We start from the raw sequence: 14,134 nt of genomic DNA, 5'->3' as shown, positions 1-14,134 counted from the left end.
ATGCCATCTGTTCCCCAGTATAAAAGAACTGCTTTGTGTGGGACTGAGTCTTACAGGATGTGTTCAGAGCTCTCCTCTACTATGAATCCAACTCCCCCAGTTTCTTTATCCGTAATAAGCATCTCATGCTGTCTCCTGTTAGCACAGGGTGACAAAGTAGGCAGCTCAGACTAACCCTCAGGACTAAGTCTGTTCCCCATACCTGTGTCTCCTCCCTGTCTCGCCCGTACCACATGGGGACTTGGAACTCCTTCATCCCTTGTGGAACTTTAGGTTTCCTTGAGCAACTTTTTAATTCTCTGTTGAAAATAAGGATGCAGATATAGCTTTATTTTATTACCTTCTGGTTATAAGGTGTGGTTTGTGTCATTAAAAGTGAAAAACATGTAAATTTGAAAGGAAATAAAACATGAAAACTTACACACCCACATGTTTAATGTGCTTGGTCTTTTGTGTCTGGTTAGGTGGACAGCTAGAGAATAGACCCTGGCTGGGATTAGTCAGTGCTACATCTTCCATGGACTTGGATGTAATCATCTTCTCTACCCTTGATCTTCAGGGGAGGGAATGGATTTGGAACACGATGACATGTGAGTTATAGGTAATGTCGTGAGCATTCATGAAACCATGTAGGGAATGACTAAGATGAGAAAGGGAACAGGGACTGAGCCCTGGGATTAACACTTTTATATTAGCAGTGGTCTGAAATACAGTGATGGGTTATATATTTTTTGTATGGGTTTTTTTTATTTTAATAATTTCAATGCTTCAGGATTTCAAGTATGCAATTTGCTATTTAGTTTTGAAGTTACAAGAGGTTATAAATACGATTGCCTCAAGTCTCAGAAGAGACTTTGGACGTGGGTATTTTAAATTGCGTCAAGTCTCTGATAGACAATGGAGACTTTTGAAATTAGAATAAATGCATTTTGTATTATGATATGGCCACAAGGATATGGGCTCCATGGAGTGGAATGCGGTGGTTTGAATAAGAATGGCCCACATATGCTCGAAGATTTCAACATTTGTCCACAGATGGTAGAACTTGGTAATAAACCTATGTGATAAATTGAACTGAGTCAAATAAAAGTATAAAGTCAGGCTTATTGGGAGCAGCTCTCAGATGGGTTCCCTGCATTCTCAGGAATAGGTCAGTGAAGTCTCATAGCTGGGCTGGGTTATAGGCTTTTTGTAGGGGAAGCGAGGGAGGTGGTGAGATGGTGGCTAGATACTGGGGTTATTGTCTTATTATGTGAGTTTTTAGGGCCCTATAGGGTGATTTAAGGTCCAGTTGAGCACTTTGGAATCTGGAACTAGGAGCTGGCTTTGTCCAGTGTTCTGTGAGGGCTTTTGCAAGCCTGAGTTCCTGGTCAGAAGAGAAGGGAGGGGACCTCTTCACCCATACCATCTTGGCATAGTCCCCAAATCTATCAGAACTATTTGAGAAGGATTAAGATAGTAGGCTTTGGCAAATAGTAGTAGCATTGCATAATTTTAATCCCAGCTCTTGGAAGGCAGAGGCAGGTGGATTTCTGAGTTCGAGGCCAGCCTGGTCTACATAGTGAGCTCCAGGACAGCCAGGACTACACAGAGAAACCCTGTCTCAAAAAAAAAAAAAAAAAAAAAAAAAAGAAAAAAAAAGAAAAAGAAAGGAGGAGCAATAGGACAAGGAGGGGGAGAAGAAGAAGAGGAGGAAAGGAGGAGGAGGAAAGGGGGGAGGAGGAGGATCTTCTTGGAGCAGGTGTGTCACTGGGGGGTAGATTTTGAGATGATTAAAAGTCCATTCTACCACTGGCAGTAGAGCCTAATTCTCCAGGACTCCAGCATATACTGAAGACCAGAAAAGAAATCTCCAGCCTTCAGCTTCCAGCATCTGTCCTGCAGGCCATTTTGGGGAGAAAGTAGCTTGAGATTTAATAATAAAGACATGTAGACATGTATAGTATAAGGTGTTAAGATTTTTCCTCTGGGTGCAGTCTCATGAGCCAGTCATCCCATTTTGATCCTACTCCCCAGCCACCTCCTCTTAACCATGTAGTTCTCAGATGACCTCCCTGTTCTGCTCCTCAACCCAGATGCTTTTATTGTAGTATAGCCATAGCCAGTATGGAGAGATATACATAGTGGTGCAATAAGTGGTACTCACATGTTGGTGGCAGCAAGCTACTGTCTTATTAGACTTAAAATCCACTCATCAGCAGGAAAATCATACCTTGTACTGGAAACCTAGCCAGCTTCCCTGGGCTAGTGAGGTCATAGACCTTAGGAAAGAATCTACGGTGGCCCTTTGCTAAACCAACATAATTCCTTACTACATTCTAAATCTTATTCTTATACCCACAGATAAATGTAGGTACTACCCTACATCAAAGAAGCCTTTCTTTACAACACATGAAGACTGCCTTAGCTATGATTTCCATTGCTGTAAAGAGACACCATGACCAAGACACCTTTTATATAGGACAACATTTCATTGGGGAGTAGCTTACAAGTTCAGAGGTTCAGTCAATTATCACATGGTGGGAGGCAAGGCAGAATCCAGACAGGCATGGTGATGGAGGACCTGAGAGTTCTACATCTTATTCTGAAGGCAAACGGAAGCAGTCTCATAGGCAGCTAGAAGGAAGGTCTCAAGGCCCAACCCCACAGTGACACAGTTCCTTCAGCAAGGCCACACTTACTCTAACAAGGCCACACCTCCTAATAGGGCCAATTCCTGAACCAAGCATATTCAAACTACCACAGAGATTTTCACAGAAAACCACAACTGAACATACAACAAAAATCAACCAATCACAGAGATCTCAGCTCCAATGGAAAAGTCTACATCACAGCTCCTGTCTATGGTTCAGCAAACATCTCAGAAGGAGGTAGAAAGATGGTCACAGTGAGAACACCAGGTGATCTGTTCTGAAAAAGTGTATGCTGGAAATGGCTCCATAAACAAGACAGAAACAGCTGCAGTATCAACAGGCAAGGTGAAAGTGTTTGTGGAGTCCCACCCTAGACAAAGAACTAATAGACAGCTGATAATTACTGGAGGAAGAAGAATTAGACTCCCCTAGGAATAAATGTACTCTTTGGTTTTCCAATGTAGGGTGGTGAATCCGTATAAATGTAAACAACAAAAATGGACTCAGTAGATTTTATATATATATGTTTATATAAACATACGTATGTGTATATATGTGCATATGTGTATATATGTGTATATGTGTATATATGTAAATATATGTGTGTATGTATATGTGTATATATGTGTATATATATGTATGTATGTATATGTGTATATATGTATATGCATGTATATGTGTGTATATATGTGTATATGTGTATATATGTGTATATATATGTGTATACATGCACATATATATACACATATGTGTATATAAAGATGCATACCTACATACATACATATACACATACATACATATATGTGTAACAATAATTTTCAAAGAAAATGGTTATCACATTGATTACTACCTTGAAATTTGTCACCCCCTATGATACCCACTCCTGATCAGGCCTCAATATTGCCTGGGGTTGGTGCTCACAGTCTGGCTGTCTGGCTTCAGGCTAGATGGACTAGTTGTTGTTCTGATGGCTCAGCTGAGGTTCTGTGGCCACAATCTAATTGACCACTTTTACTGTGATTTCTCACCCATGATGATCCTGGCTTGCTCAGATACCCAAGTGTTCCAGGTGACTACATTTTTTTCTCTCATTTATGTCCCTGACTGTCCCCTTTCGGCTGGTTCTGATCTCCTATGCTCAGATTGTGGTGACAGTGTTGAGAATTCCCTCCGGGGCCAGAAGAACCAAGGCCTTCTCCACATGCTCCTCTCACCTGACTGTGGTGTCCACATTCTATGGAACACTCATGGTCTTGTACACACTCTGCCCTCTGCTGTCCATTCTCAGCTCCTCTCCACGGACATTGTCCTGCTCTCCACAGTGCTCACCCCATCTTCAACCCTGGCATCTATACCTTGAGGAACCAGGAGGTGCTGCAGGCACTAAGAAGGCTTCTCTACTGCAAACCAACTGAAATGTGACCTAAGAAGGAGGACAGTGAAGACTTTCTATTAGACTGTCAGTGTCTTGATTGAAAAGTCTCCCACAATGGGCTGGAGATGAGTAACTATGCTCTTTTTCAGAAATCCAGTTTAGGTCTGCTGAACTATGCTGGGGGTGGAGATAATAGTTAAACAATGTTCTCATGTTAGTTTAAAAGATTATGTGAATTGCTGTGAGTTGTTGACTGCATAGAGCATAAACAGTGCTCTGCTTTGAACATCACAAAGTGAAGACATGTACTGAACTGTCACTCTGTAGCCTGTTGCTGTATGTGGCACTGCTGCTAATGATTAATGAAAAGAAAACTATAGAAACAAGACGCCAATGCATACACAAATCTGGAACAATGTTTATTTATTTTATTATAGTATGACATTTAAAGAGTATTTCCTATTGTGTGTATTTCGTTTGGACATGCAAACTTGACGATGCAACTTGCAATATGCTATTCCACAAAATGATATGTCATAAATAACTTTACACATATATACCCACACAATAACAACAATAATAAATTATTTTAAAAGGAATCCTGTAATATGCTCCCCATTAAATATAAAATAAAATTATATTCTTTCTCTTTCTGTTCCTATTGACCTTGATTTTTGTCAGAGTCACCAGGCTCCTAACCTCCTACTTGTGATTTAATTACTATGAACATTAAACTACATTTAGCAGAATTTATCAGTGACATCCAAGTTCAGCAGGAATAAGGATATTAGAAAATGTCTGAAACAACTAAATTCACTAGATCTCCACAACAGGAGAGACAATAAAATCAATAAGGTTACCAGGGGATTATTGCTACTAAACTACTGGTAGGAATTCCAACAATTTACTGATTGTAGAAATTGCAATAGAAATCCATGCTTCAGGAATATGAGTATCAGAAGGTAAGTTAAAGAATATCAAACACAACATAATAATATGATTTCCAACAGATCATTGTATTTTTTACCTGTCTTGCTGCTGTGGCAAAGTTCCTGAGAAGCAATTTAGAAATAAAAGATTCATTTTATTCATGGTTTGAGGAATACAATTCCTCAGGATGCGAAAAGCACAGCAGGCAGGTGGGGTCACAGGTCACATTGCATCTGGGATCAACAAGTAGAAAGGGATGAGTAATGACAGTAAGTGTGGCTTTTCCTTTTTCTGTTTGTCAGAAAAGGATGATTCTAGGGAATGGATGGTGCCAACGTAATTCACAATGGATCTTTCCTACTCATTGGCATCTCTACAGAGACATGCTCACAGAAATACCCAAATTCATGGTCCAGTGCAATTCCAAATTCAATCCAGTTAACACTGAAGATTAGCCATAGCAATCAGCTTATTATCCCACGAGCTAAGGTGTTAGCTGACTCATTTTTGCATGTGTGGTAGTGATGTGTGGAGTTATTCTTCCTGAATGAATTTCTTTAGTCCTGACACTTCCCAATGTTCAGAATCCTTCTCAGTGAACTCTTAACATCCTTGTTTCTCAGACTATAAATGAAGGGGTTCAGAGTAGGAGTTACCAGAGTATACATGACAGCAGCTACCACCTCCCCAGAGGAACGAGAACTAGATGGGGGCTTCAGGTAGGTGGCAAAGACTGTGCTATAGAAAAGGAGGACTACAGACAGGTGGGAACTGCATGTGGCCAGGGCTTTTCTTTTCCCCTGTGCTGATGGAACCCTAGCCACAGCATAAAAAATACAACCATAAGAACTTACAATGCAGAGAAGTGTACTGATTCCCAAAACTCCAGACAAAGCCATCATCAGGGCCTCATTGAGATGAGTGTCTGAGCAAGAAAGCAATAAGAGAGGCCTAGAATCACAGAAAAAATGGGGTATCCCTTTATTGGTATGAAAATATAACTGAGAGAGCAATAAGGTATAGAATAGAGACACACAATGAGCTACTCCCCATGACCCACTGGCAAGAACTTCACATCTACAAGGAGTCATGAGAAGTGGGTAGAGCAGTGGATGGCAGATAGCAGCATAGCGGTCAATAGCCATGACTGCTAGAAGCAGGTTATCCATGTCGGCAAAAATTGCAAAGAAGTAAAACTGAGTCAGGCATCCAGAGAATGAGATTGATCCATCTCGAGTCCACAGAGCCTCCAATGTTTTAGGGGCTGTGGTGGTGATGAAGCAAAGATCCACAAGTGAGAGCTGACTGAGGAAGAAATACATGGGCGTGTGCAGGTGGGCATCAGCACCAATAGCTAACAGAAGTAGCAGGTTCCCTAAAAGGCCCAACAAGTAGAGAACAAGGAAAATGCTAAAGAGGAGCTGCCATTTCTCTGGGTCACTGGACAGTCCCAAGAGGATAAAGCTAGGAGCCTGACTGCAGTTCATTATGAGTCTTGTTTTTCAAGAAGAAATCGGTATGAAGATAATTCTCTCGCTGCAGTCAACAATTGGCAACAACCTAGACCTCATCCCTCAGCAATGGGTCTCCCTCATGGCATAAACTGAGCAATGGAAACTGGAATAGCAAAGGGAGGGACAAGACTTGGAGTTCATTAAAAGTGGCTCCCAAGGGAGACATAAACAATTTATTGAGTGTTTCTCTGGAATTCTGTAGGTGAAAGCTATGCTACTTAACCATTCATTGTGTTACTTTGATTGAATAACCATTTTCCTGTAAATTTGTTTGATTGTGATTCCTTTGAAAGGAGAAGTTTTATATTCGTATGTAGCTTCCTACTTTGGTCACAGTTGCATTCCAATACATGTTACAGTCCATCCACAGAGTCCCCACTCTGGTTGCAGGTCCAGCAGACAAAGTAGAGTACTGCTGTTTTATTAGGTGACCTACTGTCACCATTGTTGCCTCAACTAATACATTATTCTCAGTGCTTCCAAGAAAGTTCCTTCAAAAAATAAAACCATGTTACTTATTTGTTTAAAAGAAATTACTTGAAAACCAAAATTTGTATGAAAACTCATAAGTCCTTGAGCTTATAAGGTTCTAGTATTTTGACCTAGGCATGCCTCATCAACTCGATAATGTCTCACTGTCCACATTCACTGTCCAGTGAGTTTTTGGCAGGCAGCATTTACATTTCTCAGTACACATTTTCTGTCTTAGTCAGCTACTGTTGCCAGCATTATATTGCAAACTAATTAATGGAAAAAGATTCATTTTGAATCCAAGGTCAAGTAAAAGATAGAAGAACCCCTCTTGATAAAATCTGAGACAGCAGACATCAACACACAGGAGGATGTAGGAAGTGTGTGTCTGTGACTTCTGGTAACTCCTCTTTAGCCACTAGTGTCTAATCATTGTTTATTCACTCAATCCAAAAGACAACCGAAAGCTGCACCACAGTCAGACTCAGTTTCCCTACTCTCAGTACCTCAATGGTCTCTGGAATGACTCTGAGAAATAGTACATGATTTCAAACCATAGGGTTTATCCTTGCCAACTCAATTTCTCTCTTAGGAAGTCTTACACTTCTTTGACAGGCAGAACTACCTTGCACTGTTATACATTATCACAATTGTTGTGTGGATGATGTTAGCATACATATTTTGTTTAGATATTTAGTAATGTTTTAAGTTAGTATTTGCCTCCTTCACAAGGAAATGAGGCATATTTTGATAGAGAAGAGCAGAATCTGATTTTGCTCTTCAAAGTATGCCTAATGCTTGGCAGTTAAAAAAAAAACCAGCAAATACTTGTTATGAAATGGATAAAATGGATAATTGCCTAGCAGAAATTAGAGGCAGAAGTGAGCACTGCCTTGTCTCCTTCTGTGGTTCATTTTAGTATTTCAGGAGAGAAATACCTTTCCTCCAGGCATTGTCCTACTGGTGTGATTTGAACAAATGGTGCATTTGAACAAATGTCTTTCATTTCCACACATGTGAACAGTGTTATAACATTGATATTGTCTGAAAGAATTTTCTAGTTCCTGTAATGTATATATATATATATATATATATATATATATATGTATATATATTCTTATTTCCTGAGAGTGAAGGCCATAATTTCTGTTTAAAAGGTCAAAGAGTACATGCCTTTTGTAAGGAAAATTACTGGTCTTGAGGACATGTTGGTATTCTGGAAGTTGCCTCCCTATGACCTGGACAAGGACAGTCAGAATAAGAAAAAGATGACTCTGTTCCCAAAGCTGTTTTGTAATGGATTTGAAATCCTGCCAAGGAAATAAAAGAATATTTTAAAATTGTGGAGAAAAATATATTATGCACTAGTAAAAAGTAAGCTGACAGTGTGCTCCAATACTTTGTCAAATTTTATATTCTTTCTTTCCTTCTTTCTTTCTTTTTATAGTTTCTCTTTCTCAGACCTCAGCAGTATTTTTCTTCATTGTATTTTCTTCTTAATTTGGTTTTTACTCTTTATTTTATGAGAAAAATGGATGGAGTTCAGGAAGATCTAGGAAGGAGTTCATCATGTTACTGTAATACACTGGACTCTACTACTACTACTACAACTAGCAAGAACACTAAAAGTACTCTTGTTCATTAACTGCATGCCAACAATCAGGTTATCTGTATATGCAAAATGTAGATAATAAGGAAAGTTTATCCTTGTCTTATAACTTAGAGATCAGTTTATAGGGGTAGGAGATGGGACAATACTTAAGAGTGTTCCTGCTTTTCCACAAGACCTGAATTTAGCTCCCAATATCCATGTCAAATGACACACAAGCACCTGTAACTCTAGTTCCAAGCTCTCCAATGTCCTTTCTGTTCTCTGCGGGCACTGACACACACGTGTACGTACAAATACAAACACGCATACATGTACTTTATAATAAAATATCATTTAAAAAGAAGACATAAAGCAAGTCTCTCACTATATATAAGAAAATTGAAATAACTCACTGCATGTGATCAACCCCGCCATGAATTGAAGCTGGATATCAACAACAACAAAAACAAAGGAGAGCCTACAAGTTCACGGAAACTGAACAACTATCTACTGAATGAAAAATGGGTAAGGACAGAAATAAAGAAAGAAAAGAAAGACTTTCTATAGTGCAGCATAAATAAATACACAGCACATCCAAACTTATAGGACACAATGAAAGTGTTACTAAGAGGAAAGTTCATTAAGTGCCTACATAAACTAATTGGAGCAGTCCATACTAGCAATTTGACAGCCAAACTAAAAGCTCTAGAACAAGAAATCTCTAATCATACTCAAGGGAAGTAGACAGTGGAAGAGGGAGAGGAAAGATTTGAGGAGTGAGAGGGCATGTAGGACCCCAGGAGAACATGGCCCAGTGAATCAGCTAAGTGTTTATATTGGCTCACAGGGAATGAAGCAACAATCACAGGACCTGCATAGTTCTCCACCATGTCTTCCATGCATATGTTATGGCTGTTAGCTTGGTGGTTTTGTGGGATTCCTAGCAATTGGAGCACATGTGTCTCTGATGCTTTTGCCTGCTCTTGAGACACTTTTCCTTATAATGGATTACCTTGTCCAACACTGATATGAGAGATTTTGCCTTGTCTTTTTGTATCTTGTTTTGTTTTGTAGTTGTTTTTAATCTTGGAGGCCTGCTCCTTTCTGAAGGAAAACTGAGAAGGATTAGATATGGTAGGAGAGGGGTATAGTGGGGGAACATAAGAAAGGAAAGCTGAAGGGAGGAAAAACTGAAGTCAGGATGTATTGTATAAGAGAAAAATCTATTTTCAATAACAACAAATATGGTAATGTACATAATAATAGTTTAATTACTGACAAAGAATGATGAGATAACATTTTCAAGGACGTGAATGGTCCTGAAATTAATTGTATTAAATGAAATGATACAAACCCAGAAAAGCAAAAAATTTCATATGCAGATTCTAGTTTGTAATGTACATATGTATGTGTTTGAAATGGTGTGAATGTATATATAAAGCCTTAAAAACTATAAAGGGGACCAAAGGAGGATGAGAGGGGGTGCAGGGGGAGCCTGTTTTGTGGTGCATTAGGAATGTACATTATTCCCACAAACTATGTGGGGAATTAAATCCCCACATGTGAGGACACTTTATAATTTTAGTTGTTTCTAGTTATCATTTCATACTATACAGAAAAGCACATACCCGAAACTCACAAGTAAACTTCAAAAAAAAAAAAAAAAAAAACCCAGCTAGGTCATGTTACACTAACTGCAAATGTTGAGCTGTGTGTAAATGATAGAAGATCCATGTAAATATGACACAATATACTTTTTTCTTCTCATTTTTTATTTACATATTTATTAGCTTCTGAATGCTCACATATGCAGTTGTGCCAATGGATAAATGGTTTAGAATGAAGAGACATGAGTTTTTAGGAATATGTTTTTAAATGATAATGAGAACTTCAAAGTTTCACAAAGCTAACACTCACCTGGAGATGCTGTGAAGTCACAGCTGTCACACTCCACCCAAGTTTCTGATTTAAGGGACTGGGGTAAGATATGAGAATCTGTGTTTCAAACAACTGATGCTGCTATTAGCAGCAATGAATTTAAAAAAAAAAAAAGAAGTGTTCTGTCAATCATATGTGCAATATAACTCTTCCATCTTTGTACTAAGAATTGGGAGGTTATTTTCATACAAGGTTACGTTTACTCTCACAATCTTTTTTAGAGACAATCATTCCCACCATCAGGCAATGACATGCCTCTCATGCTGTCAATCCCCATGTTAAACATTCTCACCAATATTGTAATCATCAGAAACCTATCACTGCTATTGTATTTATCTCAAACCTACTAATCTATAAAATATACAGATCTCATTGGAACTCAGAGCAACTGAGACTCAGTACTGAGGTTATCTGAAAACTACTTCAGCATCTGAGGTTGCATCTAACGACTTAGCTTCAGATGGCCTACATAGCAATATGTGATGATCCCTGGGCTTTTAGAGCTATTGACTCATTTTTCTATTTCTATGACATATTTATCCAAAAGCTCCTGTCTCAATCCCTAGTTGCCTTCTAATCCAAAAGTTTTAATTCCATGCTTTCTTGAACCTTCTTAAAGCAAGCATGTATGCTTGTATTTCACAAAATGACTCTCATCAATGTCAGATTTAAATTTCAGTCAAGTTAGTATTTGATTTCTCAAAAACACAGCTCAATTGAAAACCATTTGTTTTCACTTCAAATCTTTTGTCTGACTTTCAAGGTACCTACAATACTCTCCTGGTTTCTAGTCATCTCTCTGACTCATCCTCAGTCTCCTAATCTGGTTTCTTCTCCTGTTTTAAGTTACATTTAAACTCATCTTTTGTACCTCTCTTAGTAGTTCCAGTTGCATGCTTCAAATATCTGTGAACAAATAACTCTAAGCTTTCAATTCTGGAACAAATAACTCTAAGCTTTCAATTCTGGATTTTTTTCCTCGAAAATGTGTGTGTGTATACGTGTGTGACATATGCATACATATAATATATAATATCATTTCTTCATAGAAGCATTTTTACTGTGAAACATATTTTCTTTTACGTGGGAATATTCACATGTAACTTTGAAAACTAACATATAAAAGGGAAGAAGTCCTATACTACATCTTCTATATTCCAGTATGAAATAAAACCTAATACTCCATAAAGTACCATATTTCACACTTACCTTCTGACTTCTCTAATGTCCACTAAGGAGTGATGAACTAAAAAACATCCCCTTGCCCAATGTTCTTAGACCTACAAGCATCCTGCCCTTTGCATTCATTGCTGCAAACATATATAAGAGTAGAAATGATGGAGTCTGGAAGTCTAGTCTGTATTACCTCTCTTGAGATCAGAAAAGGTTTGCCAACAGAAAAAACATTCTTTCTTGACCTCGGAGATTCAGTTCCCAAAGTTACTCATTAGTGACAAATCTGTAATAACTTTCCATTGAGAATTTGCCTGTAAATATATTTGAAAAACAAAGTCACTAATCAGCTATAAAATATTAACCATGATTCAGGTATGAAAACAGAAAGATATTACAACTCATGGTCTATATCTAGTCATTGATCTACCTTCTTAACTAAGGAAAACTTAAATAGTGTACATGTGGCCATAATATTCCTTGGCCTCTATAAAGAACCACACTAACTGATGTAAGACTTTTAAATTGCACTATTACAAATATTGGTTCAAGCATGTGTCATACTCATTAATCATCTACCCTTAGATTCTGATAGTATTTTGAACCTAATTCTATCTAAATGAGAATTCTTATTTCATTCTCCTAATTATTTCTCATTCAATTTTTTACCATATTTGCTAATCAATGTCACAGTTCATGAATAGCTCTAAAGCATACCATTCATTGAAATCTGCTTGGACTCATATTTAACTATTTGAGACCACCAAGACAATATGTGAAATTATTAAAATCTGTTTTTCACTCTAATAAATATGTCCAGAGGTTGGTAATACAGAGAAGATCTGGTGTAGTCCCAAGATTGTGAAAGAATAAAGTTTTTGTGTCTCCGGGGAGGATATGGGCACCTGCTAGAACTGTGACGTTCCAGTAATTATCCTATTTCTTCAGTCCTCTCTAGGAAAATGACCCAGTTTGAGAATCAGATCGATCAGATTAACAGGAAGAAAATGTTTAAATTTTATCTAATGTATGGCATAGGAGGCCTCCTAGGGAAGCAATGACCCATGGGAGCTGTGAGTCAGAGACTTAGATATTAGCTTCAGGGAAGGAGGGGAATGAGCTGTTCACAAGCTCTTGAATTATAGAGATTTTAAAACATTGGAACCCAGGCCATTCCAAGGCTTTCTCAGAGGCTCTGATGGAAGGACAAGGCAACACTAGTTACTGCCCAAAGACATATATAGCAAGGTCCAGTCTGGATTGAGGTCATGACTGAAGGAGTTAAAGTTTCAGCTTTCCTGGAAACCTGATATTTTCTCTCTAGAAGAGCTGTGGTTATCAGTGCCAAAGCTGCTGTGTGCTCCTTTGTGATGTCCTTGATACATCCTGGATTTTCCTTGTGCAACATTGCTTAAGTAGCTTCTGGCTGATTTTGTCCCGTTCTCTGGTAGCTTTCTACTGACTCTGTGCCATTTTTGCCTTGCCTGCTATATACAAAATGTAATTTCTTTTTCTTAATTAAATTTTTATTAGATATTTTCTTTATTTACATGTCATATGATCTCTCCTTTCCCAGTTTCCCCTCCAAAAAACAAAAAACAAAAAACAACAACAAGAATAAACCCCTGTTCCCTCCTCCCTCCCCCTGCTCACCACCCCACCCTCTCCTGCTTACTGGCCCTGGCATTCCGCTACACTGGGGCACAGAACCTTCACAGGGCTAAGGGCCTCTCCTGTCGTTGATGACCAACTTGGCCATCCTCTACTATACATATGCTGCCAGAGCCATCAATCCCACCATGTGTACTCCTTGGTTGGTGGTTTAGTCCCTGGGAGCTCTGAGGGTACTCGTTAGTTCATATTGGTGTTCGTCCTAAGGGGCTGCAAACCCTTCAGCTCCTTCAGTTCTTTCTTTAACTCCTTCACTGGGGACCCAGTACTCAGTTCAATGGATGGCTGTGAGCCTCTACTTCTGTATTAGTCTGGTACTGTCAGAGCCTCTCAGGAGACACCTATATCAAAAATGTAGTAATTTCTAATAAAGTTACTTGAGCCATCAGCTCATAAAAAAAATCTCTACATCTCAACTTCTTGCCGTCTATATTTTTTTCCATCCCTAGTCCTGACCTTTAGGAAACCATCACTGAAGAAGGGGCTATTGGTCCAGGTCATAAAAGGCAAGAGTTATTTTAACAGAATCTGTGAAGAACTCTTTTCTTCAAGCACAAGGTGTTCCCATGGCAGAGAAGCTTTTATAACCATAATAAATCAATCTAAGTAAGATGTGCTATTACTCACTGTAGTTCCATATTCTGTATGTATAGATATGATGGGAAGTGAATCACTGAGAAGGGGATTAGATTTTCATGGTATGTCCCTAGATGAAACCAATATAATTAGCTTTAGATAATGTAGTCTAAGTAAAATGTATTTACTTCTGTCAGCTCTTTGAATATTCTGAATTTTTAAAAACAATTCACTATCTAGTTCTTTCTTCTCCACTGGCATT

General features: G+C 38.5%; 1 protein-coding gene across 1 annotated transcript; it reads right to left on the bottom strand.

The window, feature by feature from the left end:
- Positions 1-5,471: 5,471 nt before the first annotated feature.
- Positions 5,472-6,491, bottom strand: LOC116074847 (olfactory receptor 1361-like). The gene has a single exon (XM_031347738.1). The coding sequence runs from the start codon at positions 6,423-6,425 to the stop codon at positions 5,496-5,498; it is 930 nt and encodes a 309-aa protein (XP_031203598.1). The 5' UTR covers positions 6,426-6,491; the 3' UTR covers positions 5,472-5,495.
- Positions 6,492-14,134: the final 7,643 nt, after the last annotated feature.

Source organism: Mastomys coucha, unplaced genomic scaffold (genome assembly GCF_008632895.1).
Source record: "Mastomys coucha isolate ucsf_1 unplaced genomic scaffold, UCSF_Mcou_1 pScaffold3, whole genome shotgun sequence".
NCBI lineage: Eukaryota > Metazoa > Chordata > Mammalia > Rodentia > Muridae > Mastomys > Mastomys coucha.
Note: the sequence above shows the minus strand (reverse complement) of the source record. Positions and strands in the feature narration are given on the sequence as shown.

What these genes read in the sequence shown, in the direction of transcription:
- LOC116074847 (XM_031347738.1), bottom strand. Translation starts at nt 6,425, where the DNA reads ATGAACTGCAGTCAGGCTCCTAGCTTTATCCTCTTGGGACTGTCCAGT.